Source organism: Poecilia mexicana, unplaced genomic scaffold (assembly GCF_051168715.1).
Source record: "Poecilia mexicana isolate PSO_F unplaced genomic scaffold, ASM5116871v1 scaffold_5, whole genome shotgun sequence".
NCBI classification, from domain to species: Eukaryota; Metazoa; Chordata; class Actinopteri; order Cyprinodontiformes; family Poeciliidae; genus Poecilia; species Poecilia mexicana.
The window spans coordinates 16,817,322-16,842,705 of NW_028263374.1; the positions used below are offsets into that span (position 1 = coordinate 16,817,322).

Consider the following 25,384-nt stretch of genomic DNA (forward strand, 5'->3'; position numbering starts at 1 on the left):
GCTGCATGATGGAGAGAAGCCCTTCCTTTCAAACCTTTGAAATAATTCTGCTTCTGAAACTGGCTTATTGTGTGCTTGGGCCATTAAATGTTATCCAATACCAACTCCTTTCCAACCAGGAGTATTTTAACTAAACCATTTTTGAAAATGGGGCTTTCAACAGTTTTCTAAAACTTGTCAACAATCTGATTTTTTTAAAATCCCTTTACTGAAACTTGAACTAGAATTACTGGTAATACAGTTGGGGGGAGGGGGGTGGTAAAGGGAACTTCATATAGGTGTGTATCAGCAATGGGAATTTGATTTATACAGTGCTGGAAAGCAGCATCGGGTTATATTTAACCACATACACTTATGTTTAATATTTTCAGATCAAACAAAATGATTATCAGATTATTTCAAATACAAGGAGATGTTTTCAAAGTGTTTTATTTGGGGACAAAAAGCAATTGAAACCCAACCTGGCCCAAGATGGAAAAATAATTCACCCCCCTGTTTAATCCACTTAACCCTTTGTAGGTTCACTTGCCATGCCTAGGATTACTGTTGGGCCCATAAAAGGAAATGGTAGAACTTGAACCTTTTCAGCTAATGAAGTAGGCTGATTTCAAAAATAAACCTTGTGGTCAGATTGAAATCGATTCAAGAATAGACTAGACAGCACCAATGATGTCTGTCTCAAAGGGTCTAGTCTATTCAAGAATAGACTAGACCGCACCAATGATGTCGGTCTCAAAGGGTCACTAAGCCATTTTTGAGGTGTTGTGATCTATTCTTGATGAACTTGAGAAAACAGTAAATTACCCAACACTTGTTGGGTAATATGTTTATTTTTTGTTTACATAGATTGCAATACAGTAGTTTAATCACATTTTTATTTTTTTTTCCTTTAACAGTTATGAACATGCTTACAAAGTGTTTTCAGTCAGAAATGCAAGGTCCGCTACAGGACATCCGTCCTGCCCACAATCATCAATGCCTTTTCATTAATTTGAAAAACGAGTTGTATTTAATTTCCCTCGGCATTAAAGTATTTTTGAATTAAATTTTAAGATCACCCCAAATCCCACACTAATATCTCACCCCAACCACTAGTATAATATAAACTTAAAATGTAAACTCTATAACATATGCTGCTATTTAAGTGCAAATGTGAGCATGTTTATTTTCACCATCTTTCCTATGTGCTTTAATTGGGTACAGTGTTCATTTTGAAGGCGTCTGTAGAGACAGAAGGAGGGGGGTCAGTTTGGTTGGGGGAGGTGCTTTAAAAAACACACAGGAAGAACAGAGACCTGCGTGTTAATGTTTAACCTGAAAAACATTAAAATCCCCCGCGGTGAAACGCCTCGAAGTAACCAACCTTGAAGGCAGAAAACATGAAAACATTTTTTATCTAGTATCAAACTACACGAGCTTTTATAAACCAAACAAGAGCGACCCCCACCCTTTAAGAAAGCAGGGCCAAAGTTCACAGGAAGCTGGGGGGCTGCCATTTTTCCCCTGCTGCTGCTAACGTTTAACGGTAGATGCTAAAGCGACGGGAGGGGCGGCTGGTTCGGGCTTTTCTAGCTAGCTGGCCTCGGTGGATCGAGACCGTAAAAGCGTAATCTGTCAGTTCTCCGTCGGTCGACGCCAACGACCATTGTTGTTTGATGAATTCGGTATGGAGAAGGTAGCGGAGCCGTCTTGGACCTCTTCGTACACCTACCAGGTGAGCAAGCACAGCGCGGAGATGCTACACAACCTCAACGTTCAGAGGAAAGATGGAGGCAGGTTCTGCGACGTGATCCTGCGCGTCGGCGAGGAGAGCTTCCCCGCTCACAAAGCGGTGCTGGCCGCCTGCAGCGAGTACTTCGAGTCGGTGTTCGGCCGTCAGACAGAGGGCGAGGGCGACGCCAAGGAGCTGGAGATGCACACAATCAGCCCGAAAGTTTTCAAAGACATCCTGGACTTCGCTTACACCTCCAGGATCGTGGTTCGGCTGGAGTGCTTCCCGGAGTTGATGACCGCTGCCAAGTTTCTGCTGATGCGGTCCGTCATCGAGATATGTCAGGAGGTCATCAAGCAGTCCAACGTCCAGATCCTCGTCCCAACCACCCGGGGAGGAGAGGCCAGCCTCTTCCAGGCCGCGGGGGCCACGGAGCTGGGTTTCCCCGTGGCTCCGCCGGAGCTGGTAAACGGAACGGGTATATTGTTAAACGGCCAAGGCTTTGTGAACAACACGCAGATGCATTTGGACCAGAGCGGAGACACGCCAGCAGTGCTGCTGGAGGACGGCTGCGAGTCGTCGGTGCCGATGTTGGAGCCTGTCGAAGGACTTTCTATGTCCCCGTCGGCGGAAATCACGGGGAGCATGTTCCATCACGACGCTGGCTCGCCTGGATCCAAACGGGGAAGAGGGAGACCGAAGAAAGAGGCTGTCCACTTTAATCACATTAACCAGAAGGACAACGGACAGCTGTTCCCCTGCGGGGCCTGCGGGAAAGCTTTTACAGAAGCGTCTCGGTTAAAGAACCACGAAGCGCAACACGGAGCCTCCACCGGGGGCGTCCACAGCCTCGGAGACGGCCTGTCAACACCGGGGGGTCTGTCTTTACTATCGCAGTCCGGGCTGCTGGAAAACGGGGTGCAGCTACCCGGAGGACTGGCGCTGGACAACAACCGCAAGCGGGAGCGGACCAGGCGGCATGTGGGTTGTGACATTTGCGGGAAAGTTTTCCGGGACGTGTATCACCTGAACCGACACAAGCTGTCCCACTCCGGGGAGAAGCCGTACGCGTGTCCCGTGTGCGGGCTGCGGTTCAAGCGCAAGGACCGGATGTCGTACCATGTTCGGTCCCACGATGGCTCGGTTGGCAAACCGTATGTGTGCCAAAGCTGTGGGAAGGGTTTCTCCAGGTGAGTTGGATCCCACGGTGAGAACAGCTGCTGGTGGATCCTAGAGAATTGAATGTTTACATAACCAAGAACCAGGGCTGTGTACAGTGTTGTAAATTTATTATTTTAAAAATAGCCTGACTCCAGTCACATGACCTTGGTACCGTGCATCATAATATAAAGTTTAGTGGAAGGAAAAGGTGCGAAAGCAACAAGGAGATGGCTGCAACTCATGATTGCCTCCATGCCACCGATCCAGTAAATATTAAGGACCCCTTGCAAAGTATTGAATTAATTTACTCTACAGTACAAGTACATGACACATTTTTCAATAGGCTTGATAGTTCAGCATTAAAATACTTTATTGGTCTCAATTGGTAAAAATATTTTTATTACATAGTTACTAATTGGTTTATTGACTTTAAACCATAACCAACAAAATTAAGAAACAACAATGCTTACTACATACATGTGTGATAAGGCACATTTTGACTTGCATTAAAGTATTGTATGCACTTTAAAAATGTTTACTAACATTAAAACAATATATGTTGTGATCATGTTGCTATTCTCCAAATCAGAAAAGCATCAAATATTCCTGCTCCTGTCAGAATACAGCAATACATCCTATGGATTATTAAAGTTGTGTAAATACAATATTTATTTTGAGTTTGACGCACGATTGCAAGTAAAAAAAAAAAAAAAGTAGCATGAAGCCCACATTGTGTTAGGTAATATTTCCGAATTTGTGTTATAAATAGGGGAATCGAATGGCAGTATTCTTTCAGCCAGTTTGCCAGCAGTGCACAGCAACATGTGGGGGAGAAGCAGCGCTGCAGTAAAACCCCAGTCCCTTTCCCTCAGGTCTCATTAAAATGGTGTTAAACAAAAGAAAGTATGTGATCTAAAATCCTGCATCTCTTGTTGACGACGTCAAGCAGAGTCCAATCCAGCTGCAGTAGGGATTTCTTCATTAACAACTGAGGGATGCCTTCACAAGCTCCGTATACAAAAACTGTTTTAAAATCATTTAGGTTTCTGTCTCCCAGATGCCTAATTACATTCTTTTTCTCAGTAGTCCTTAGAACCCAGTGCTGTGCATGTTTTAGCTGTTTCCCTGCTGCCCCAACACCTGACTTAAGTGAATTAGTAATCAACAGGCTTCTGCAGCACTTGGTGGCGCCGCTGCGGAGGTAATGCAATCATTTCAATTTGCAGAGAAGCATCTGAAATGTGAAGGACAGCGGTCCAGGAGGACAAAGATTTAGAACCGCTGCCTTTTTTTTCCCCACCCATTTGATCAGCAGTTAATCTTATTCAGAAGTGTAAACTAGTCTCCAAAAATGTAAAAAAATATTTGGAAAATGGATTATTTAAACAAAACAATATTTGTTTAACCAAGATGCTGTACCATACTAAACTAAAGCGGAATAAAATTCACTACAAAGATTGTGGTAAACAACAACAGAGCAACCCACGCCGTGTCAAAAAGCCACTGCAAATAAGTGTGTTTTTTACGAGACTCAAACGCAGGAAAGAAGATGCCCGTCTAATATTTAATGGCAATCTGCTCCATAATTTTGGAGCCAACTGACTGATCCCAGCATAAATTAATTGCGATAATCTAGACGAGTTGTGAGAAGAGCATGGATTTTTATCTCCAAATTATGTTTTGAGATTACTTTGTAGATTGGAAACCTGCTGTAACTAAAAAAGACCCGTTTGTTGTATTTGAAGTCGATCTGGTGGTTTACAGTAAATTTGATTAGGGTGTAGAAATTCAACGTCTCCTGTGGAGAAAACACAATCCTGTGCAAATTGTGTTTAACATTTATCGTACATGTCATAGTAATCTGCAACGATTGATGCTGTTTTTGCAGTAAAAAAAAATAAAAAAAATAAAAAATCATACATGTTTTATATTTTTTGCACTTTGCTTACAGACCTGACCACCTGAATGGACACATTAAACAAGTGCACACAACAGAGAGACCCCACAAGTGCCAGGTAACCATCAGCACTTAATGTTAAAACCTTTGAGTTTAACGGTGACGTGTGAGTGTGTACGTTTGCCCTCTCCGCGCGCTTCAGATTTGCAACGCCTCCTTCGCGACAAGAGATCGCCTCCGGTCGCACCTCGCGTGCCACGAGGACAAAATTCCCTGCAAAGTTTGCGGCAAGTTCCTGCGAGCCGCGTACATGACGGACCACCTGAAGAAACACAGCGAGGGAACTCACAACTACTGTGGCATTTGCAATAAAGGTAATTGTTGCCAAAACCTTGAGCAGTTGCAGATCTGAGTAACGGTTTATCTATTTTGCCGACGAGAATCCAGATTTGCGTCGACTTGTTGGACTAAATGTGGGAAAAGGAACCGCTCAAAGGTGTTTTATTCGCTTGTTCCAGAAATAGACTGTGTGTTTTGTCTCCAGGTTATCGGAGCTAAAATTAATCAAATGTCTAAAAATACACATTGAAGGCTCTTGTCAAATGACTCCTCACTGTGGTGCAGAGCAAGTTGAACTTGATACATTCTTTCTAGGTCTCAAGCAGAAGTTGCACGAGTTCTCCTTGTCTGATTCACATGACATTGACAAATGGACATTTTTTGGGTCTGAATCTGTAGTAATCATGAATGCCACAGAATTTTCTTCATACTTTTGATCAAATCTGTCTGTGTAAGATTATTTTGGGAAAAAAAAGAAGCATCAAGGAAACTTTGGATCCACCTTAGCAGTTGTTTTTGGAGTTCCATACTCCTCACCTCCTGTGAGCTCAAAGTGTTGTCTTCACTCCCAGACAATTTGCTTAATTGGATTATAGGTTTTATTATGACTTATTTTGTCTCTTAGTGCATTTTATTCATTCATAGAGTTGAAATTTAAGTTAACAATGTCATGCCTTGCTTGGAGGATAGTTGGTTACAACGTCATAAACTTTGCAACATTTATTTTCCATTTACAACCACGATTTTTTTATTTTATTTTTTTTTTAGATTTTATGTAACAAACACAAAATGGCACATCATTTAGAACACCCACATGCACTGGGAGAACATGCAAACTGCAGGCTGGGATTCAAACCCAAGACCTTCTTGCTGCGTAGAAACAGTTTCACCAACCAGTTCACTTCTTTCTTTTTTTATCCCACGTCACAATAACGCAGTACTTTGTGCTGGTCTGTTGCATAAAATCTTTTTTTTTTTAAAAAGTACTAAATACAAGTTTGTGGTTGTATTGTGATGAAATGTAAATGCTTTTGCTGGGCACTGTCTGCTGCAGTCAGAAGCAGAGCTACGTAGCTCTGTGCTGGTGACTTACCTAGGTTTGGATGGCTGGAGGTTTGTCATTTTCAGTTGTTGGTTTGAACCTTTGTTGGAGTCTGGTGTTATTCCAGACCCACAGATCAAGAAGTTAGCTTGCTGTTGCTGAAGGAACCTCTCTTATAGCCAAGGCTTTGACTGTACCGAGCAACTGCCTTGTTCTTTATGTGTTTTTGGCCTCAGGTTTCTCCACTGCGTCCTACCTTAAGGTTCATATAAAGACGCACCATGGCTCACCACTGCCCACTTCTGCCACAATGCACACCTTCTCTGATCCAAGGGGGGAGCTGCAGCTCCAGATGCACAACGGCACCCCTTACCAAATGGGACGCCAGTGCTCAGTGGAAGGCAAGCAGTCGCCCGCTCGCCTCCTGCTACCTCCACGGCTTGTTGTCATGTTTCTGGCTGGCACTGGCTACAGAGAAACAAGCTGCGAGCTCGCCATGTATTTTAACTTGGGCACGACTCAGTTGCTGCTTTCATGCTTTTTATTTTAAAACATTCACCATCGCAACTTCACTCGCAAAGAACAGTGAGAACATTTTCTGTACTTTATGTCCAGAACAGTTTTTTTTTTTAATGTTTTACATTAAAAGCTGACTTTTACACTGCTGATATCTTGCAGTCGACTGTAAATGAGAGCTGGAAAAGTGTTGCAAACACCGGCATACTTGTGGTGATTTATCTGGAAGGCAGAAATAATGATACCACTCACTGCATCCACTCATAAATAACACCCTGTCCGCCCCCTCAAGACTTTTATTTCTTGAAGGGACAATTTACTTCTTCCTAAACCAAATCTTAGATTATGCAATAAATTGATTGAGAACATACGAGATTATTCAACATTTTCTCTAGCGCTGATTTAAATTACATGTGTCACATTCGCCTGTGTGTGTGTGTGTGTTGCTGTCCAGCATGGCTATGGCTGCAGAGTTAAGTGTGTGTTTCTGCTTGGCTGGTTCATGAGCAGTTCTCTCACCTACGCACATTGATGCATGATCGTCCTGGAGTGTGCTCCATATGCCCGTCCTGGATTCACTGGCGACATTTCTGCAGGGGAAAACCCACAGCACAGACGCAGCACACCGAGAACCAAGAGTCAAAAGTGGACAAAAAAAAAAAAAAAATGAAGCATAGGCAGATTTATGTTCAACTATGTGCATTTACACAAAGCGAGGAATTGTAATGATTATCTTCCTAAAAGGTGCCAAAATAATTGTCCAGTGCCTTGGAATGTATTCCTACTCCTTGAAGCTGTTTAGAATTTATCACAAAATTAAAGCTGCAATAGAAAAAAACACTTATGTGATAGACTGACGCAAAAGAGTGCGTGATTTAGATGTGAAAGAAAAATGCCAAATGGGTTTTTGTTTTTATGGCCCCCTGACTCAGTGCTCTGTAGAGCCACCTTTCACTGCAGTGGGTGCATTTACAAGTGGCTCAGTCTCAGTCAGCGTGGCTGAGGAGCATCTGTGAGCTACAGATTCTCACCTGGATTTAAGCCGCTAACATGAATATGAATATGAATATGCTTTGATCTAGATCAGGGGCTTCCGAGTCCAGTTAGCAGGGGCCGGTGTCCTGCAAGTCTTAGATATTTCCACTACAGATTCAGATGATTGTACTGTGTACTCTGCATGCCATTACGTTTTGTAGTGATTTGACAATTATTCGTCATTTGTGTGTTAAACTAATGTAAAATCCAAAACATTGAGAATGTCGGCCTCATAGTTTTCAGGGTGATTGTTAGTTTTCCTCCAAACTACATGTAAACCTTGTTGTCACAAGGTTTACATTTGGTCTCATGTAAAACCTTCCCTACGTTTGCTGGGCCTCATACACGGATGGTGGCAAACTGCAAACAGGACTTCTTGTTACTTGCTTTCAAAAATCGCGTTCTTCTTGGTGCCCTTCAATAAATCCCATAAAAATCTTTATGGTGATATTTGTTCACTAATGTTATCTCACGAAATACAGAGGCCTTTGCAGAACTGAATTTATACTGAGCTGAAATTACTCCCTGATGAAGTCTGCTAACTAATGAATTGTGTGCTGAGCACAGTTGGTCACCTTGGATTTAATTCAGAAGTGTCACAGTAAAAGGGGTTGAGTACAATCAGTCGGCTCAGTTTACAAGATTGTTTTTTTTTTTGTTGTTGTTAGTTTTTTTTTTTTTCCTTATTACAAAATAATTCGTGTAGTATTCCTTCCACTTCCCAATTACGTACTACTTTGTGCTGGTCTGTCACATAAAATCCCGACAGCATACACTGAAGTTCGCTGTAGCGTGTCAAAGCATGGGAAAGTTCACGGGGCATAAATGCTTTTGGAAAGACCTGTTGATAATTAAAAGTTGAGCTATAAATTTTGACTACAAATCCCCTGGATATTGTTGAATCAACTGAAGCAGCAGGTTTCGGGGATTACCCTCATTTTCCTTTGCAGCACTACCTGAGGAGGGATTGTTGCTGTTCGGACAATAACTCACCCATGGGACAATAGTTCAGAGGGATTTAATCTGTGAAAACACTGCGTTATGTGTGCTAATCAGTTTAATAACTGCAAATATTAACAAAAAAAAAATGTGATACAGTCCTGCAGGAAGGTTTGGGTGTGCATGGGGCAAGCATGGCTTATTGGTTGGATGGAGAGGCATAAATCCTGTTGGATTGTGAGGCAACTGGGCTGAGCTGCAACCTCTGTTTGTCCCTCAGATGTAACAGCTGCTGCTTTAAATTGGCTGTGTTATCAGTTCTTTGAAGTTAGATATGTCACAATCTGTTTTTTTTTTTTTTTTTTTTGGTTTTCACTCATGTCTCCTAATCCATGTCTCCCTTTGTCTCCTATTTCTGCTGCTTCATCCTCTCTCTGCCATCTGTGCTGTTTTCACCGCAGACGGGCAGGAAAACGCCGGCAAGTGTCCCCACCTGGAGTCGGAGGAGTCGGATACTTCTCTAAGGGAATTGTCCAACGTTGACGAGCTCAAGTCTCCGACCAAACCCGAGGGGCCGGAGCTTGAGATGCCCTCCCTCGCCTGCAACGGGGCTCCCACCGGGATTCTTGGCTCTCCAGATGCTTCTAAAGCCAACGGAGACCCCGAGAAGAAGTTTATCTGTGGGATCTGTGGCCAGGCGTTTCGCACCAAGTCCTACCTCAACAAGCACCAGCACCGAGTTCACAAAGCCCAGCGGGCCCACGGGGTCCCGGGGCCTGGCTTAAGCGAGATGGCACCCTCCCTAACGTCCCCCTTCTCCCCCCAACAAAACATGTCCCTCCTCGAGTCATTTGGCTTTCAGATAGTCCAGTCTGCCTTCGCCTCGTCTCTTGTGGACGCCGAGGCAGGTCAGAGTGGAATCGAGTTTGGAGGGAAGTAACAATTTCTCGGAGGCTTTTACAGGCCGCCACTTGGCCTCTTCGTTCTTAGGACAAAGCCGGGTTGCCCACAGAAAACGCCCCGTGTTTGGGAAGAACTTTGCCTCAAGACTACTCTTTTTGTTTGTCTCGTTGCTTAACCTGCATCCAGAGTTTTTGTCAGAAACTGCCATCGAAGTCCTACTTTTCTACTTTTTCAGAGGATAAAAAGGGGTGTGTTCACCATTTAAAGTTTGTGTGTAAAGAAAGGAGTGTTTGTTTTTGTTTTCACTGATATCAGTCTCTGAAGGTTGTGTTACATTTCTTTCTCCGATGGTTTTATTCTGAGCTTTTTCTCAGCTGCACAAATATTCTTCTCATGAGATGACTTATCGACGTTACCATTATGTGTAGTTGCTAACTTACTCACTTTAGCTGCTCTAGCCAGCTTTAAAATGGATCCTTGGCCATCCCAGCAATTACAGATGTCTTTACCTCAGAGTAACAGCAGGGCTTATATTTAAATTCATGTAATCTTTTTGTTGTTGTTTTGTTTTCTAGGTGGGAATTTAAATTGGCTCCAGTTTTTTTTTTTTTTTTTTTTTGACACTGTTTGAGAACAAGAGATGCAGCTTCTAATCACACTGGTAAAGATGCAAAACTAACCTTAAAATAAATTCATCTGTTATTGCAGCAGCACTAAAAAAAGAGGGGAAAAAATACTTTCAATACCCTATAAATTCTCCAATTACTTTTTTTAAACCAATGTTCTGGTGCCTAATTGATCTCCTCAATAACGAAAAATGAAACGCTTATTTCAGCTCAGGATAAGTTGAAAACTGAACTGTTTTAACAATAAAATGTTAATGGGAAAATACAGTAAAATCGTCCAGGTAGTGGGGCTTTTCTACGAGATCCATTCAGTATAAATAACGCACATTTCCAACATCATATTTGTGAGTAAAACACACTTACATCGATGTTAGTTTCATTTATTGGTCCCACATGACTCTTATTTCAGGACAAACGTCTCATTAGGGTTCACATTTTAAACTCTCTTCAGTATCTGAGATTAGCGTTTAGCACAAAAACAGCAGTTATTACTGACTTGTAAACAGTGTGTGACTAGAGAAAGTGAAGTCTTAACTTTCAGTAAGAGGAGGGATCTTTGACTATTCCCCTTCACACAATCTCTCTAGGCCCTTCAGAGGTCAAGGTTCTCTCTTATGCTGTCTTCTCTTCAGCTCTTCCCACAACGTTTCTGTAGGATTTAGGTCTGGGTGACTGAGATCACCATGGAGACGGATCGATCATGATTCAAATGCGTTATTTCTGTTCTCATTTGATTTGCTTTGTTAATCATCGCGGTATCTCAACGAATTCACGATGCCAAAGTTTCTAAGCCCTGTAGAAGAGAAGCAGACCCACAGCATCACAGATCCTCCACCGTACCTTTATTTTACACCAAACTCACCTGGAGGGGTTTTTTTTTCCTCAAAAGCTTAATGTTTGTCATCTGGTCTAAGCACACGGTTCAGGTTAAAGTAACCAACAGAGTTTAGTTTTGGCAAGATAAAAATCGGTCCTTGTTCACCTTTCTTAGTTCCAGTTATAGTTAATATTTTAACATAACTCTGATTATTATATCGTGTGGAAAAACGAAGATTAATAGCTATTTTTGTAGATGTATAGACTTCTGAAGATCAACACATGTTGGATGTCTTTCCCATTTTGCAGAGCTGTTAAGAGAATTGAGTCTGTCACATTGTGTATATACCTCAGGACAAGAAGTCTGAAGTAAATTTCAATTTATGTTAATATTACATCATATTAGTTATTATAAAGCATTTTTACATTTTATCGCAGGCTAATAATTGTGTCATCAGATATTTTGTTTATTATTTCTAAAACTGAGTTGGAGGAAAGAAAAACAAACTTAAATATTGGATTTACTTCGTATCGAGATTATGCTGCAGTGATGGAGACGAATTTACATTAAGGGTTTTCACTCATCTGTACCAGGCCTGCTGTATATTATATTTTCAGAAATATCAGCTTTTAAACACCCTCATACAGTTAAGAAGCACTTTTCAAAGGGACTTTGTTTGTCTTTTATGTGCTCATTAAATTGTTTAAAAGGAAAAAAAATTCAAGGAAGAAAAGTCATGGATTGATTTAAATTTAGACGAACGTGGCTAGAGTTTGTTAAATGGACAATGATTTGACTTTTTTTTTTTTTTTTTTAAATCTCCTCTCTATTTGATACTGCTGAACCAGAAGTCCTACTTTGATTACGTTTCTTAATTTCACTAAAACGCGTCCAAACAGAGGAGGAGACTAAAAGAGGAAATCGGGGATTCGCAGACCGATTTTGAATAGAAGGTCTGGATGATGTCCGAGTCTTTCCGTTAGTTTCTTGAATGAGTTAAATGCATGAAACGGGGACCAAGATCAGGTATATTTTCCTTATATATATTTTAAAAGATGTAGATTATATTTTAATAACTTATTCATACCCTGAGTTTTGTGTTTGTTTGTTTGTTTTTTTTTTTTTTAATTTACTGTCAAAAATCTTGTTTTATTCTTGTGTTTTCACTTTAATTTATGGTAAACGGAGGCGTGAATATGTGTGTTGTGGAAGAGGTGTTGGGACGCTTCGCCGAGGGAGCGAGTCGCAGCCGACGGAGCCACCTGGTCAGTGGTTTTACACCTTCATCATCTGGACTTTTCCTCTTCCTCTTCATCCTGTGCTCAGAGCCGTTTGTGCTGCATCCCGTTGCCGCGGGGCTCTCTACGTACACGGCTCCTTTCTTGGGTCGGACGTTACACGATTGAGAGTCTTAAGCGATGCGTTCATGTGGCAGAGGCAAACAAGCGGTTCATTGAAAACCTCTTTGTGGGGACATGAGGAATTATGCAACATATTTTAATGGGTATGCTTGATTCACCTCAAAGGCATCAAACGTTTTGACATCTAGTCAGCTTAGTTTCAAACCCTCAGTTTGGTTTACTCGTCGCTCAAAGCTCAGCAGGAATAAAAGCCAGTAAACGTTTATGTTTTAAGTTATTTGGCTCTTGCTCCAAAGCACCAGATTCTACCGTATTTCTGGATTTATCTTAATTGCTTCTCCACTGTAGCCCTAATCATGACTCGCCTCCCTTACGTTTTCCTGTAAATATTTGAAGCTGAAGTACAATGAAACTTTTCGAGCACAGAGTTTCGCTCTGTCACATCTGCACGGTTGCGAAGCACCCACTGAACTTCACGCATCAGATGTATTCTCATGCTTGTTTATTTTTGTTGAAGACGTGTATTGCGATGCAAATCAGACTCAGTCTAGCAGTGAAGGGCTGACGGTGTGTGTATGCGGTGAGTGGATGATGGATCTCAGTGTATGCCGTTTAATTATTTGTGAGTATTTTAGTACATTCCTATATTATTTATGGTTATATTGTGATTGTAACAAGTGTATATACCTTCCATACACACACTCACACACACACACACACTCTCTCTCTCTTTATAAATATATATATAAATAGATAAATATATGAACCAACCTGTTTGATCTGTGTTTGTAAGTGGTGAGTTTTGTACATATTCTGGTTTAGTTTCTTGTGTTGTTGGGAGGGATGTTAAGTTATGGCCATCTGAAGTGTAAAGTTCAGGCATGCAAGCTGAGCTGGGGACTGAATGTCGATCACTGGTTGGTGGCTGTAGTCGTTTATATTAGTTACACTGAACTATCTATCACGTTGCCGTGGTAGCGCTCACACTGCCAGCTGCTCGACTCTTTGACCAAGCTTTTTCTTTTTTCTTTTTACCCATTCTGCACTGGTGTTTCCTCATTTGAAGGTTTTGTTACATTTACTGTTTAGAACACCTGGAATATGCTGTAAAGAAGTAATAAACCTTTGTTTTAGACGTTATTAGGAATATATGATCTGTTTGTTCTTTCCCAAAATTGAATTATGATATTAATTGATTGCTTTTGGGTTAAATGTTTTGCTTTCTGCTTTTTGTCTGTTGCAAAGTGCCTTCCAAATACTGATTGTGCTCAGCAGTGGATTAATAAAAATAAAACGGTCCTTTTTCTTTTCTAAAGGGTAAAAATTGTACAGAGTGACTTGCATTGACACTTTTGTATAAAAAGCGCAAGATGTACAATATGTTACCTTGGTATTTTATCATTGTACTCGACGGGATTGCTCTTAAAAACACTTGAACTCTGTGTTTTGTTATGACGTCTGGACATATTTCATTATGAGCTTACTTTTCTATAGATATTTGTTTTTGTACTCTGTTATTGAGTCTCGTCTCAAATTCTTGGTTTAGAGATGAGAATCAAATAAATTGCAGCTGAAAATCTCCAAACATTTGTCCTGTGATTATTAAGTAGCTATTTTGCCTGAACTTTGATTATGCCACTTGGAAGCTTTTGCTTAGTTCTCAAAATGAACTAAACAAACTCGTATACAAGTGAGCTCCAAAATGATTAATAACCCCGGCGATTTAGATTGAAAATAATTAAAACCAATAATATAATTGATGTGCATATGTGTAATCATTTATGACAGTCAGAAGACTGACTGTTACACTGTCATGACTAGATGAGTGATGATGAATTCAGACGATGAGAACAAGAAAGTTTAGCAATATTCAAAAGTGTTTCGCTAATAAAGGGTAAACATGTAACAGTGCATAAAATATGCAATCACCATGATTAGTGTTGAATGCAGCAGTGAAACTGAGTGTCTCCTAAAAGATTAAAGGCTTAAAAGATCAACAGTGTTTTAACAAATCTTTACTCAAGTTCAGGTTTGAACAATCCAAGTCTTTTATTTGGTCTTCACAATGCCATTTGTACAGAAGCATTCGCTAAAAAACATTTGAGGCTTTCACAGAACTGCTGAATTTATACTGGGAACCAACTACACACCAGTGGGAAGAAGTTTCATTAAAGGAGCAAAGATGGTTAAATAAAAATGCACACCACACATTTTCAGCTTTTATGTGCATGTCATTTGAAAATCATGCATCAGATTCTGTCAATAACTTAAATTGAAGTTGGTGGCTGTAATGTGAATACTTTCGAAAGGCACGGTATTATTTGTCTAATCACAAGTTCACAAATACTATTTTTTACTGACAATATTTGTTCATGTAATTTTACTATTTTAGACACACAAACATTTGTTTTCATGGAAGAATTCAAGACAAGACAGTCCATGTCTCAGAGCAGCAACCGTTGCATAATAGGTACATATTTACAAGTACAAACAACTCCAACATCATGGATTTAGAAACATGTCTTTATAACATTCTTAATAAACAGAAAAACCTTTTTTTTTTTAAAGCTATGCAGAAAACATAATTAAAACAGGTTTTGTTTCAGTCACAAAAAAAACCCAATGAATATCAAATGAACATTCACTGGTTTGAAATTTTAAGTTGAAATAGTTTTAAATAAAATGTAGTCAGTTTTGTCTGTTAACAAACGGAGATTCAATTTTCTATATTTAAGTTAACTTTTTGCCGTTCCTCTTGGTGATTCACCTACAGTTTATGTTTTTTCCTTTATTAATAAAACGAAGCATACAGTGGAGTGGTTGTTACAGCAGTAAATAGTCTGCCTATAAGGCTGTGGAAAGACACACTTCGCCAAGCTTATATTGAGTCTGTAATTCCAAACTTTTTTCATTTTGCCCTTTGAAGTTCATCGTGTGGAATTCACTTGTGATGACTGACAGAGATTTTCCCTTCGTCTCTGGTAAAAACAGGCCGATGTACAGAGCGGACGACAGGCAGATGGCTCCGAAAGGCACAAAGCAGTATTCACTCAGTCCACTCTGCAAAAATAGCAAAACATAAAAAAATTAACAAAACAAAACAAAAAAACGCTTAAAATTATTGCTGTTCTTTATTCTGCACAGACTGAGGCCTAGAATTCATAGTGTGTTGTGTTAAAGTAATTACAGGAAATACCTCGAGGTTCAATATTTGGCTTAAATGTGATAAATATATGAAAATAAAAAACTCAAATATAGTAAAAATCTAATATCAAATATTTTTATTAGGAAATTATAAGGTCATGCATGTCTATTGTTTGAGCTCAAATATCATTAAAAAGCCCATTAATTTGCATCAAATCATTAAAAATATATATAATTTACCTCATTTTGAGAGTTTTGTTCTTGTTTGCATTTTTTATATTCATTTTTTTTTATCTTTAAAAAGGAAAATAAAACAGAAGACATAGAGATAGAGATAATTTTCAAATATTCCAGGTCCAGCTCCTTTGCATAGTGAGCAGTTTCAGAACTGTATGTGAGATGTACATTTCAGCTTCCTTCCTTACCTTATTCAACAGTGATTCTTTTTTTTTTCTTTTACAAATCTTTTCCCACGTCTGAATCACTTCATTTTTAAACTACAAGAACTACCGGTGCAGCGGGTGTTTTAAATAGAGGGACAAAGGCTGCAGACTGACCACCAGAAATGGGAAGATCATCCCAACGATGAACAGGTTGAGCCACATCATGGAGCCAGCAATCATGTATGCAGCTGGCCGCGCCGCCTGATTGAAGATCTCAGTGGGAAGAACGCCGGTTACTCCGGCTGAGAGAGAGAGAGAGAGAGAGAGAAAGTAGAAGAGAAAGCACAGTTTAGTAAGAGTATTAAACTTTACTTGGATTTTTAAGGTATGAGGCACAAAGTAAAAGAAGAAGAGAAGTATTTTTAGTATTTATTTTAAAAGACATCCCTGTTACATCTCCAGCTTATTCTGATTTTTTTTTAAAGCAAATAGCTTTGATTCCCTTACACTTTGGATAATGAGATTACAAAGAATACAGTATTATTAATCTTTATTTCATCAACTGTTTATACTGCAGGATGGACACAGTCCAGCAGATATAATACAGTGAGACTGCATGAGTGTAGAGATATTATGTTAGCAGACTTATTTCGTAGCATTACTCATCTTTAAGACTTGGAGAAAAACATACATTTGTGCATATTTAGGGATGAGCTGCAAAAGGTTTTTAAAAAAAAAACACACCACAGATTTTATTTAAGATTTTATCTTGAGGAAAGCATTTTGTTCAGCTTACCTGGTCCCATCCCAAAGCTGAGAATATAGGTGAAGATGCAGGCCATGCTCAGGTAAGACATCCAAGACACATACCGCTGTTTTGAAAAAAGAAGTGTCTTGTTTTTAACAAAATGATAAAATATGCAACATTAGAATAAAAATAATTACAAGTAAAAGCTGCAGATTTGTTGGAGCTGATGCTGATTACCTCAAACGACAGAGCGATGGTGAAGACGATGGCCCAGACGGTCATGAGGAGGAATCCTCCCATCAACATGAACCTCCGACCTTTACGCTCCACCAGCAGATTCTGAAAGGGTCAAATATGCATTTTTCAGACTCTGTTTTTTATTGTTGCAGATATTCTAAGATTTGGTACACTTTTATGTACTTGCATTGAACAGATATCCACAATATGCAATGGATTAAACATTGTTTAAATAGTCTAAGACTTGCTGGTTAAGGCAGGGTATCATTAGTTATCTTCTCTCTTTTTTTTTATCTCTTTGTTTCCTTCAACAGACATCCTGAAGGATTCACTCAGTTCTGATTGGTCAGGTGGTTAATTTTTTTAATGACACCATAAAAAGGCAGACTGAGTCAAATTACTACAGAGCTAATAGTATGTGGAGGAGGATGTCGAATAAAAAGAAGAAAATCAGATTAGTTGAGTACTGTACATGGTAAAAAAAAGAAAAAAAAAAGTGATATATCCTCCTCTTCAGACAACGTATGTTTACTCACTCCAGATCTGGTGTATGTTATCCATAGTCTGATGCAACATACAAAGCTACAACGGGCAGTTTCACTCTACTTAAAGTCCATTTCACTTTATAAGTTTGAAGTTTAATTTCTATTGCTGGAAAGAAAATTGTTTTCTGACAGTCTAGGCACTGGTTCAGGCTTTTCCTCCTTTGTTAAAGCACTGCCAGTTGCAGCTTTTCTCCCTCTTCAGCAGGTTGCATAACAAGAGACTAAATGGCAGAAACTTACACACATAATACACGCTGTGAACTCACAAGTCCCAGTGCCGATTGTGACATACTGAATTTGCTCTTCAGATATGCCGGCCTCTTTAAACACGTAAGATGCATAGAAGTAAATCTGTAAGAAGAACACAGAATGCGAATATGTTACGAGGGATCAGTGCTCGTTTTAATGGGGTTTTAATGCTTTTAAGTCGATTGTGCCCGCATTTGTACTCTGAGTATTTGTGTTAATATAAAGTCTTCTCTAATGCTGCCAAAAATGTGGTTAAGAGGTCTTAAAGATTTAGTTAGTGTTTTCTGTTGTCATAATGCTTTGAAATGTTGCAAAGCAGCACAAAGTTCATCATAAAAATACCAAAAAATAAATGAATATATATACAGCCCAAGCAATCATGTAATTTTGAGTTTATACTCCAGAATCTAACGGGTATCTTTTAGGGCAGGACTGTAAGGAGCAGAAACTAACTAGTAATAGCTCACTTTATAACACAGTCCTGTTCCCAAAAGTAACCCGTAAATCCATGAAAGTACATGGACTGAACTTGGAAACTGGAATCAAATTGAAAACATTTCTGATAGCTACTCATCCCTGGTGCCAGAATACAAGTAGACAATGCAGCCCAGTTTGAAGCTTCAGGAAAAATTCCTGGAAAGTACCGATAGAGTCCAAGACAGTAATCTGCTGGTTCTGAAAAGGTTTCCCGCGATTTAAGAGAGGCATCTATAAATTTCAGAATAACAACTGTAAGTTTTGGAAATTTACTCAGAAGTTCCAGGTAAAACTACTTGCAAGATCCAGGAAAAGTAAACTATAAGTCCCTGAAACAACTTTATGGCTTCCTGGAAGTAATGTGCAATCCCAGAGGTGGATTGTAACCAGCTGCATTTACTCAGTTACATTTACTGGAGAAACTTGTTGTTCTCTTTGGAGCAGTTTCACAACGCCATGCTTTTTATTTTTACTTTAGTAAAATTGTTATGAAGCATTGCTAATTTTTCTTAACTACATTTTTTTTTATTTTAATTTTTAAATTTCAGAATTTACACAAAACTTTATATGTATGTCGGTTTGATGACATAACATGTAAATATAGAATCAGATGTTGTGCTCAGTTATTCAGTGCTTATATAGCCTTTTTTTTGTAAAAGTAAACTGCCAGTTCTCAAATGTATTATCAATTGTTACATTCTCTGAAAGTCTATGAAACTATTCTGCAACTTGCTGACAGTAACCCGTCGTTTTTTGGATACGTACCCCATAAGTTCTGGAAAATAGCTGTTCAAGTTCCAAAAAGTAATCTAAAGGTTCCAGGAAAGTATGATGTATGTGATGTACTGCCTCCCAAATTATTTTAAAACGAGTTGAAATCATACATAAAAATAATTGGGGCTCTTTTACACATTCACTATGATGCTTCTGCAGCTGCCTACAGTAATAAACCATTTCGAGAACAAATTGTAAAGAACATAAAGTCCAAACACAAACTTGGCAGCTCAACCGGGCGCTTCTGAGGAATCCTTCTAAATTTCCCACCAACATCCCAAAGATTCATCAAAGGACGCCGTGACCACAAGAACATCAGATAATGTTGCTGTACATTATCTGTAAGTCCCTGAAATATTGCAGTATATATATATATATATATATTTTTTTTTTTTTTTTACCTCCAACAGCTACATTACAAGTCTGTTACATCATGGCCTCAGTGAAAGACCCAGACCGGCGAGTTTACCGAATCGTTTCCACAGAGCTGCATGGCGCTGCTGATGATGATGACAGAGATGAGCTGCCAGCGCACAGAGCGATCAGTGAAAAGCTCCCATGGCCGCCTTGGTCTCATGCCTTTAGTTTCTGCCTGTTCCTGCAGGATCTCATCGAGCTCACTACGCTCAACCTCACAGCCTCGAAGACGACGCAGAGCTAACCAAAGAGGGGCAAAAAGAAAAAAAAAAAACATACATGAAGCATCTGGAATTAAGTAAGAAGTGCTAAGACAACAACAAAAAAGAAAAAGCTACAAGGTAAAGTACTCCTTTGAATAAAAATGTGTTTTTACTTTAGTAAGGATTTCTTCTGAGGTAGCCCTGGTATCAGCCATGGTACATGTACCATAGATTGAAAACTGTGGCTTTAAATAAAAGCATATTCATTCATGATGAAACCCAGGCAACATACTGACCTAAACACACCCAAGAATCTTTAGCAACACTTGAAAAAGCCTACAGAGACATATAGACTGTCAGGCGTACTTACAGCAAGATGACAAAGCAAAAGGCCAGTTCTACAAATCTCTTTTATTTAATTATATATAACATCCTTAAAAATTTTATAAAACATCCATGCATCCTTCCACTTATTTTTCCTTCACAATTGTTCTCTGTTTTTTGGTTGTTATGGGTTGTTATGTAATGCGTAAAAAAGTTTCAAGGGGTATAAATACTTTTGAAAGCTGCTGAATGTACCTACCATTAATACAAGCCTCTTTGTCCCCTCTGTCGATAAGCAGGTATCTGGGACTCTCTGGAAACCACGGCAGGGTCAGAAGCTGGATGAAGCCAGGAATAGCATTACTGGCTAGCAGATACTGCCAGCATGACTCACACCCCAAAATCTCCCTTAAGAAGCAAAGCGCACTTGTTTATTCATTTGAAAAACAGAGACACACTTTTAAAATCCTGGATCGGCGTATCTAGAGATGCCAGGAAGCACACCTGAGACCAACGACCTGCCCCAGGACGACGCCGAACGCAGTGAAAACAGCCGATGACAGGGAGATGGCTCCTCTCAAGTGCTTTGGTGCACTTTCTCCAAAATACATGGGTTGTACATTCATGCTGATTCCTACGAAAACAAACGTGCTCTCTCTGTAAATGAACTCTCACTCTGAATGAATGAATGTTACCCCGAGGCATGCATGGGCGATTTGGAAAATGTTTAATTGCCGTACCGGCGTTTATTCCGATCAGGACACGTGAGAGCATGATCATCTCGAAAGACCCGGCAGCTCGGCTTGTGAGGGCCAACAGAGCGCCGCTCATGAGGAAAACATTGTTCAGCAGCAGACATTTTTTCCTTTGTAGATGAAAAAACAAACAACAACAATCTTATTATTTCGCTGAGATTTTATGTCACAGAACAAGACAAAATTGAGAAGTGAAAGATACATGATTTTCTCATTTATTTTGCAAATAAATGCTTAAAATTGTGGTATACATTTGTACGCAGCCCCTCTGAGTCAATACCTTCTAGAACAACCTTTATCAGCTTTGAGATTTATGTCAGATTGGTTGGATTGGATTCAGTTGTAAATATCAATGTTCACGTCTCACGTCTATTTTGATCTGGACTTTGACTTGGCATCAAGTCAAAGTCAACGTGACAGCATACGCAAAGAGTACATCAATACTTTTGCGAGGCAGTGGAAACAGAGGCAGTCGACACAAAACACCAAAAGTGAACGTTGTTACATATTTACCAATTGCATTTAAGCTCATAGGCTAGCACCATCCACAGGTGCTTAGATGAAAAATGAAAGCAAATGAACAATCTCTGATGACGGCAGCAGGTCTATCATTCACTTTACCTCCCAAAGCGGATGGTCATTGGTCCCGCTATGAGCGCTCCGGCAAATCCCCCCAACGAGAAGATGGAGACAATGATTGTCCACACCAGAGTCACCTGGTAGTCCTCCAGCTGGACGTCCCAGCGCTGCAGGAAAGTCTCGTTGATGAAGGTTTGAATGAACTGTAAGAGAGAACACGAAGGTCAATATTTGATGCTGGATCAATGGTTAACTCTGACACTTCTCTGTTAGCTCAATTTCATGCCTTGGTTTGTACATTTATGCTTCGGGAGGTGATCCACGCAAAACAAATGCTTCCATATGTCTCTTAATGTTTCAAAATCCCTCACTTCTCAGAGTGTGTTTATAGTTTAAACTTGAAGAAGATTTTGCTCTTTCATTTTCATTGCAGGCGCTTTGCTCAGCAAAGATCATGAGAAACAATCTCACCTCAAGAACTTAGATTTTGCTACTCACCATATCTGGGCACTTTACAAGAATGACGTAGCACTGACACATCAGACCTAATTCTCACTTGCGCCAAATCACTGTCTGACCCAAATATTAGGTCACATAGTCTGCAGACTTCTTACAAGCAATGAAAACTTTTGCAAGCCATAAAAATCCTCTGCTTAAATCCATCCCGTTTCATGTGAAAGAGGTGTAATTTGGACTTTTAGAGCAGCCGTTTTCATAACATATGTTTGAATGTAACTCGCAGTGATAGTGGAAATCCCTCACACAGACACAAGCAGCTTACAGTGGTCGGAGCATTCATTATGGCCAGGTTGTAGCCGTACTGCAGCGTTCCTCCGATGGACGCAGAGGCAACCATGAGCACCAGCGTCAGAGGACTACCCTGCCACAACAAGGAAATAAACATCTTCACTGATGACATGTAGAAACACAGAAAAGGTGGTGAAGTCAGAGACTATCGTGAGAGCAAAACTGTTTCGAATCTCAATTTTAAGTTTAATTCTCTTAAAAGTTTAGAAATTGCTCTGCGTTGCACTCATGGACATGCTAAAATCTCTGAATAAAAATATGCGTAAAACATTCAATAAAACATGAAAATAAGCTCCTTATTTAATAAATAAAAATAAATGAATTGTTTACCTTTTGCATCCCTGAAGTTGTCATGTTTAAGTTGAGGTGAAGGTGACTCAGCGAGGACCAGCACAGGCGCAGAGATCAGCTGATTGCAAACGGTGAGAAGCCAGAAGCCCGGACCTGAACAGCAGCGCACAAAATGGGTTTGCATGAAGTGGAGTTGCATGCAGGGTCTTATTTGATTGGCTGAAGTTGTTAAACAGCCTGTTAACACATAAACAGCCAAACAGTGAGATGACGCTTCACCAGCATTCTTTGGACAACACAGAAATGATTTACCTGAGAAAACTGCATATTCTTCCTTCAAGTTTAAAGATTGTAAAATATGCAGCACAGTGGGAGTTAAACAGGGATGCTAAGAACAGACACAAATGGGTAGATACAACCACATGGAGTTTTATTTGATAAGTAAACTGCAGAATGAATGGATAACTTGTAATGTCACGTCAAAAACATCAACCTGTGGGAAATATTCTGGGATCAAAAACTCACAGCAACATTAATTGTGATCAATTTATATTTTATGTTCATTTTTTGTGTAAGTAAATTGGATACTGAGTCCTTTGGAGACAAGAAAATACCCTTTCTTAATACCAAAGAACTTAACAAAATATAATTTCTAACAATTTTTTTTTAACTTTAATATTCACGTACCAATTTTTTTTTACACTAATAATGTGAGATATGAGATATGTAAACTGAAATATTCCCAGTTTATAGACAAAAAAAAGTACATTTACTTTGTTGAAAATATGAAATCTTGAAGGGATGTAAATAAATAAATAAATAAATAAATAAATAAATAAATAAATAAATAATACTTACCCTCTAAAAAACATCCTGATCAAAGGTTTGCATTTGTTGTAATTTCTTATTTATGCCTACACAGCCAAATTTAGCGAAAAAGTAAAACTAAAACATTAGCCTCTCTGGCCGTCCAGAGACCCAAATGGCTAGAAGTCTGTATTAACTGAAGTGAATTAAACAACAATAACCTGCAGATGGCGCTGTTTTCCACCCCTCCTGCTGGACTCTATTATTAATGGACGATGTCCTTGGCAGTAGAGGAGCTGGAAGAAGCACATTTACATTAGTTTACACTTAAGTGACAGTAATATTACCCTCAGAAACAGCAGCTTGTTGCCATCAGCTGATACTGTAAAGACATCAGACGTGATTTTGTTTTTCAGATCTCTTATGTCTTAAATTGAATAAAATTAAATTAAATACATTTTTATTTTGAAGCACATGAAAAAGCAACAAAATTAGACTTGACGTGCTTTACAAAACAAAACAACAACAACAAAAAAAGAACAAATTAAAAGTAAATACAAGCAGAAAATTCAAAGTACTGAAGTTTCTAAGAATAACTGAGTCTAGTCCTGCATCGCTTTGCAACTTGAAGTGATTTGAGATTCTGATAAGAGCTGAGTCAGATAAATAAGTCCATCCCAAAAAATCCTACAAGTAAAATGTTTTACTTCTGCGTTAAACAGGGAGAACCATCTGTCTCTAATGGGAACATTACTGTAGCTACTGGTGCTATCAGTTTTTATCTTATTCATTTTACTAAAATACATATTGTCAACATTCATCCTTTGCTGAGTAAATTCAGGTCCTGAGAGCCCAGTCTATATAATTTTATAATTGTTGGAATGTTCAAAAATCCACATTTCAGCGGATTCTGGCCAGAAGATTTAATTATTATCAGCAAATCTGTTGGACAGATGACTGAACAGAAGGAGCGCAGGATTAAAGTTCAGCCTAAAGTTGGTGGGAAAACAAATCATCTGAAATACTGAGAAGTGAAAGGAGAAACAGAAGAAAAGAAGACAGGTTGTACGACCACAGTGGTGCTACGTCAAGATCGGGGTTTCCTGGTTTTGGAGAAAAAAGCTGGTCAACCCAGACACTGCATCAAAACACGGAACACAAAACCTTAACATCTGTCCATCCGTCCATCATTGTCAATAAAATGCCCTCCTTTGAGCACCAGGTCTTAAGCTTTCTTGGCATCTGAGAATAAACTGTAACAACGTCTTTATTTGTTTGTGCCTTTCTAATCTCTGATTCTAAACATAATCCACGGTGTTTCCCTTATCCCTACAGCCACTTTACTGCTGATTAAATTATTGCTTGCTTTCTATAAAGTAATTGACTCTGTCACTTAGCAACAGATTTATCTCAATCAGAAGTTAAAACAATAGACAGTCTACTTTCTGGTTTGGTATATAGGTAAATATCACAGTAAAATTACACAGACAAAATGTACTACTTTTCTCAAAAATAAAACCCTAGTAGCTTGTGATGTATGATTATAATATATCATATTTATCAGAATATTATTCTGAAACAGCTGTGGGGATTAGAGGATTGTAGTTTCAGTAAAAGTCAATGGGGCGTTTTTTTTCTCAGATTTGTTATAAGAAAAAAACAAAACATTTTTTAAGTGTTTTCTTTAGCATCGTGTAATAAAAGTAACATTTGAAGGACAAAAGCTCTGATAATTATTCAGTGTTTGGAAGTTTGATCAAGATTTAACCTAGAAAAGCTGAAAAATATTAATCTGTACCTTTAGAGCATTTTTAAGTGTACATTTTGTACTTATTGATGAGTCAAGAGGGAAGTTCTTTTTAAATCAGATTGTGCTCAAAAACAAACAATGCATAAAAGTGAATATTTTTGGTAAATTGCATTCAAGACTGATCTAAAAAAAAACAACCTTCCCAACATTTGGGGAACAACTCTTGTGTATTTATTTCTTTCCATGGTGAAAACAGTGACATAAAGTAACAGGACTGACATTTGAACAGTGCAAACCTTCAAAATTGTTGAATGTTTGGTAACTTTTAGCGGGGATAAAGTTATTTAATAACTAATGCAATTATTTTTGTATTGCTCCGTTTTTGCAGAATTTGTTCAGAAGTGGATATTCTTACCATTTCTTCGGTCTCATGCATGCAGCTGGAACAGAACTGTGGGCCTCCTTCTGACTGCACCATCCGAGATTCACAAAGGAGCATTATGGTAGGTCCTTCCTCCCTGCTGTAATACTCTAACATCACAACTCA

General features: G+C 39.1%; 2 protein-coding genes across 3 annotated transcripts; one reads left to right on the forward strand and one right to left on the reverse strand.

Annotated features, from left to right (window-relative positions):
• Positions 1-1,497: 1,497 nt before the first annotated feature.
• patz1 (POZ/BTB and AT hook containing zinc finger 1) lies at positions 1,498-13,932 on the forward strand. Of its 2 annotated transcripts, XM_014982126.2 has the most exons (5): positions 1,498-2,901; positions 4,824-4,887; positions 4,972-5,143; positions 6,387-6,551; positions 9,102-13,932. In XM_014982126.2, exons 1-5 carry the CDS (start codon positions 1,667-1,669, stop codon positions 9,578-9,580), a joined length of 2,115 nt encoding a protein of 704 aa, XP_014837612.1. In that variant the 5' UTR covers positions 1,498-1,666; the 3' UTR covers positions 9,581-13,932. The 2 variants fall into 2 exon arrangements, with proteins under 2 accessions (XP_014837612.1, XP_014837613.1); XM_014982127.2 differs by lacking the exon at positions 6,387-6,551.
• A 445-nt stretch (positions 13,933-14,377) lies between these two features.
• Positions 14,378-25,336, reverse strand: slc2a11a (solute carrier family 2 member 11a). Its single transcript, XM_088005982.1, has 12 exons — positions 25,253-25,336; positions 21,964-22,062; positions 21,225-21,385; positions 20,589-20,713; positions 20,353-20,482; positions 20,108-20,256; positions 19,374-19,561; positions 17,645-17,755; positions 16,860-16,961; positions 16,671-16,746; positions 16,049-16,176; positions 14,378-15,407 (listed from the first exon to the last, which is right to left on the reverse strand). Exons 1-12 carry the CDS (start codon positions 25,334-25,336, stop codon positions 15,192-15,194), a joined length of 1,569 nt encoding a protein of 522 aa, XP_087862108.1. The 3' UTR covers positions 14,378-15,191.
• Between the last annotated feature and the right edge of the window lie 48 nt (positions 25,337-25,384).

What these genes read in the sequence shown, in the direction of transcription:
- patz1 (XM_014982126.2), top strand. Translation starts at nt 1,667, where the DNA reads ATGGAGAAGGTAGCGGAGCCGTCTTGGACCTCTTCGTACACCTACCAG. An exon ending in CTGTGGCATTTGCAATAAAG is followed by an intron (nt 5,144 to 6,386) that starts GTAATTGTTGCC and finishes TTTTGGCCTCAG; the next exon opens with GTTTCTCCACTGCGTCCTAC. An exon ending in ACGCCAGTGCTCAGTGGAAG is followed by an intron (nt 6,552 to 9,101) that starts GCAAGCAGTCGC and finishes TTTTCACCGCAG; the next exon opens with ACGGGCAGGAAAACGCCGGC.
- slc2a11a (XM_088005982.1), bottom strand. Translation starts at nt 25,336, where the DNA reads ATGCTCCTTTGTGAATCTCGGATGGTGCAGTCAGAAGGAGGCCCACAG. An exon ending in ATGACCATCCGCTTTGGGAG is followed by an intron (nt 20,714 to 21,224) that starts GTAAAGTGAATG and finishes TCATCTACAAAG; the next exon opens with GAAAAAATGTCTGCTGCTGA. An exon ending in CCATCGCTCTGTCGTTTGAG is followed by an intron (nt 16,747 to 16,859) that starts GTAATCAGCATC and finishes TTTTCAAAACAG; the next exon opens with CGGTATGTGTCTTGGATGTC.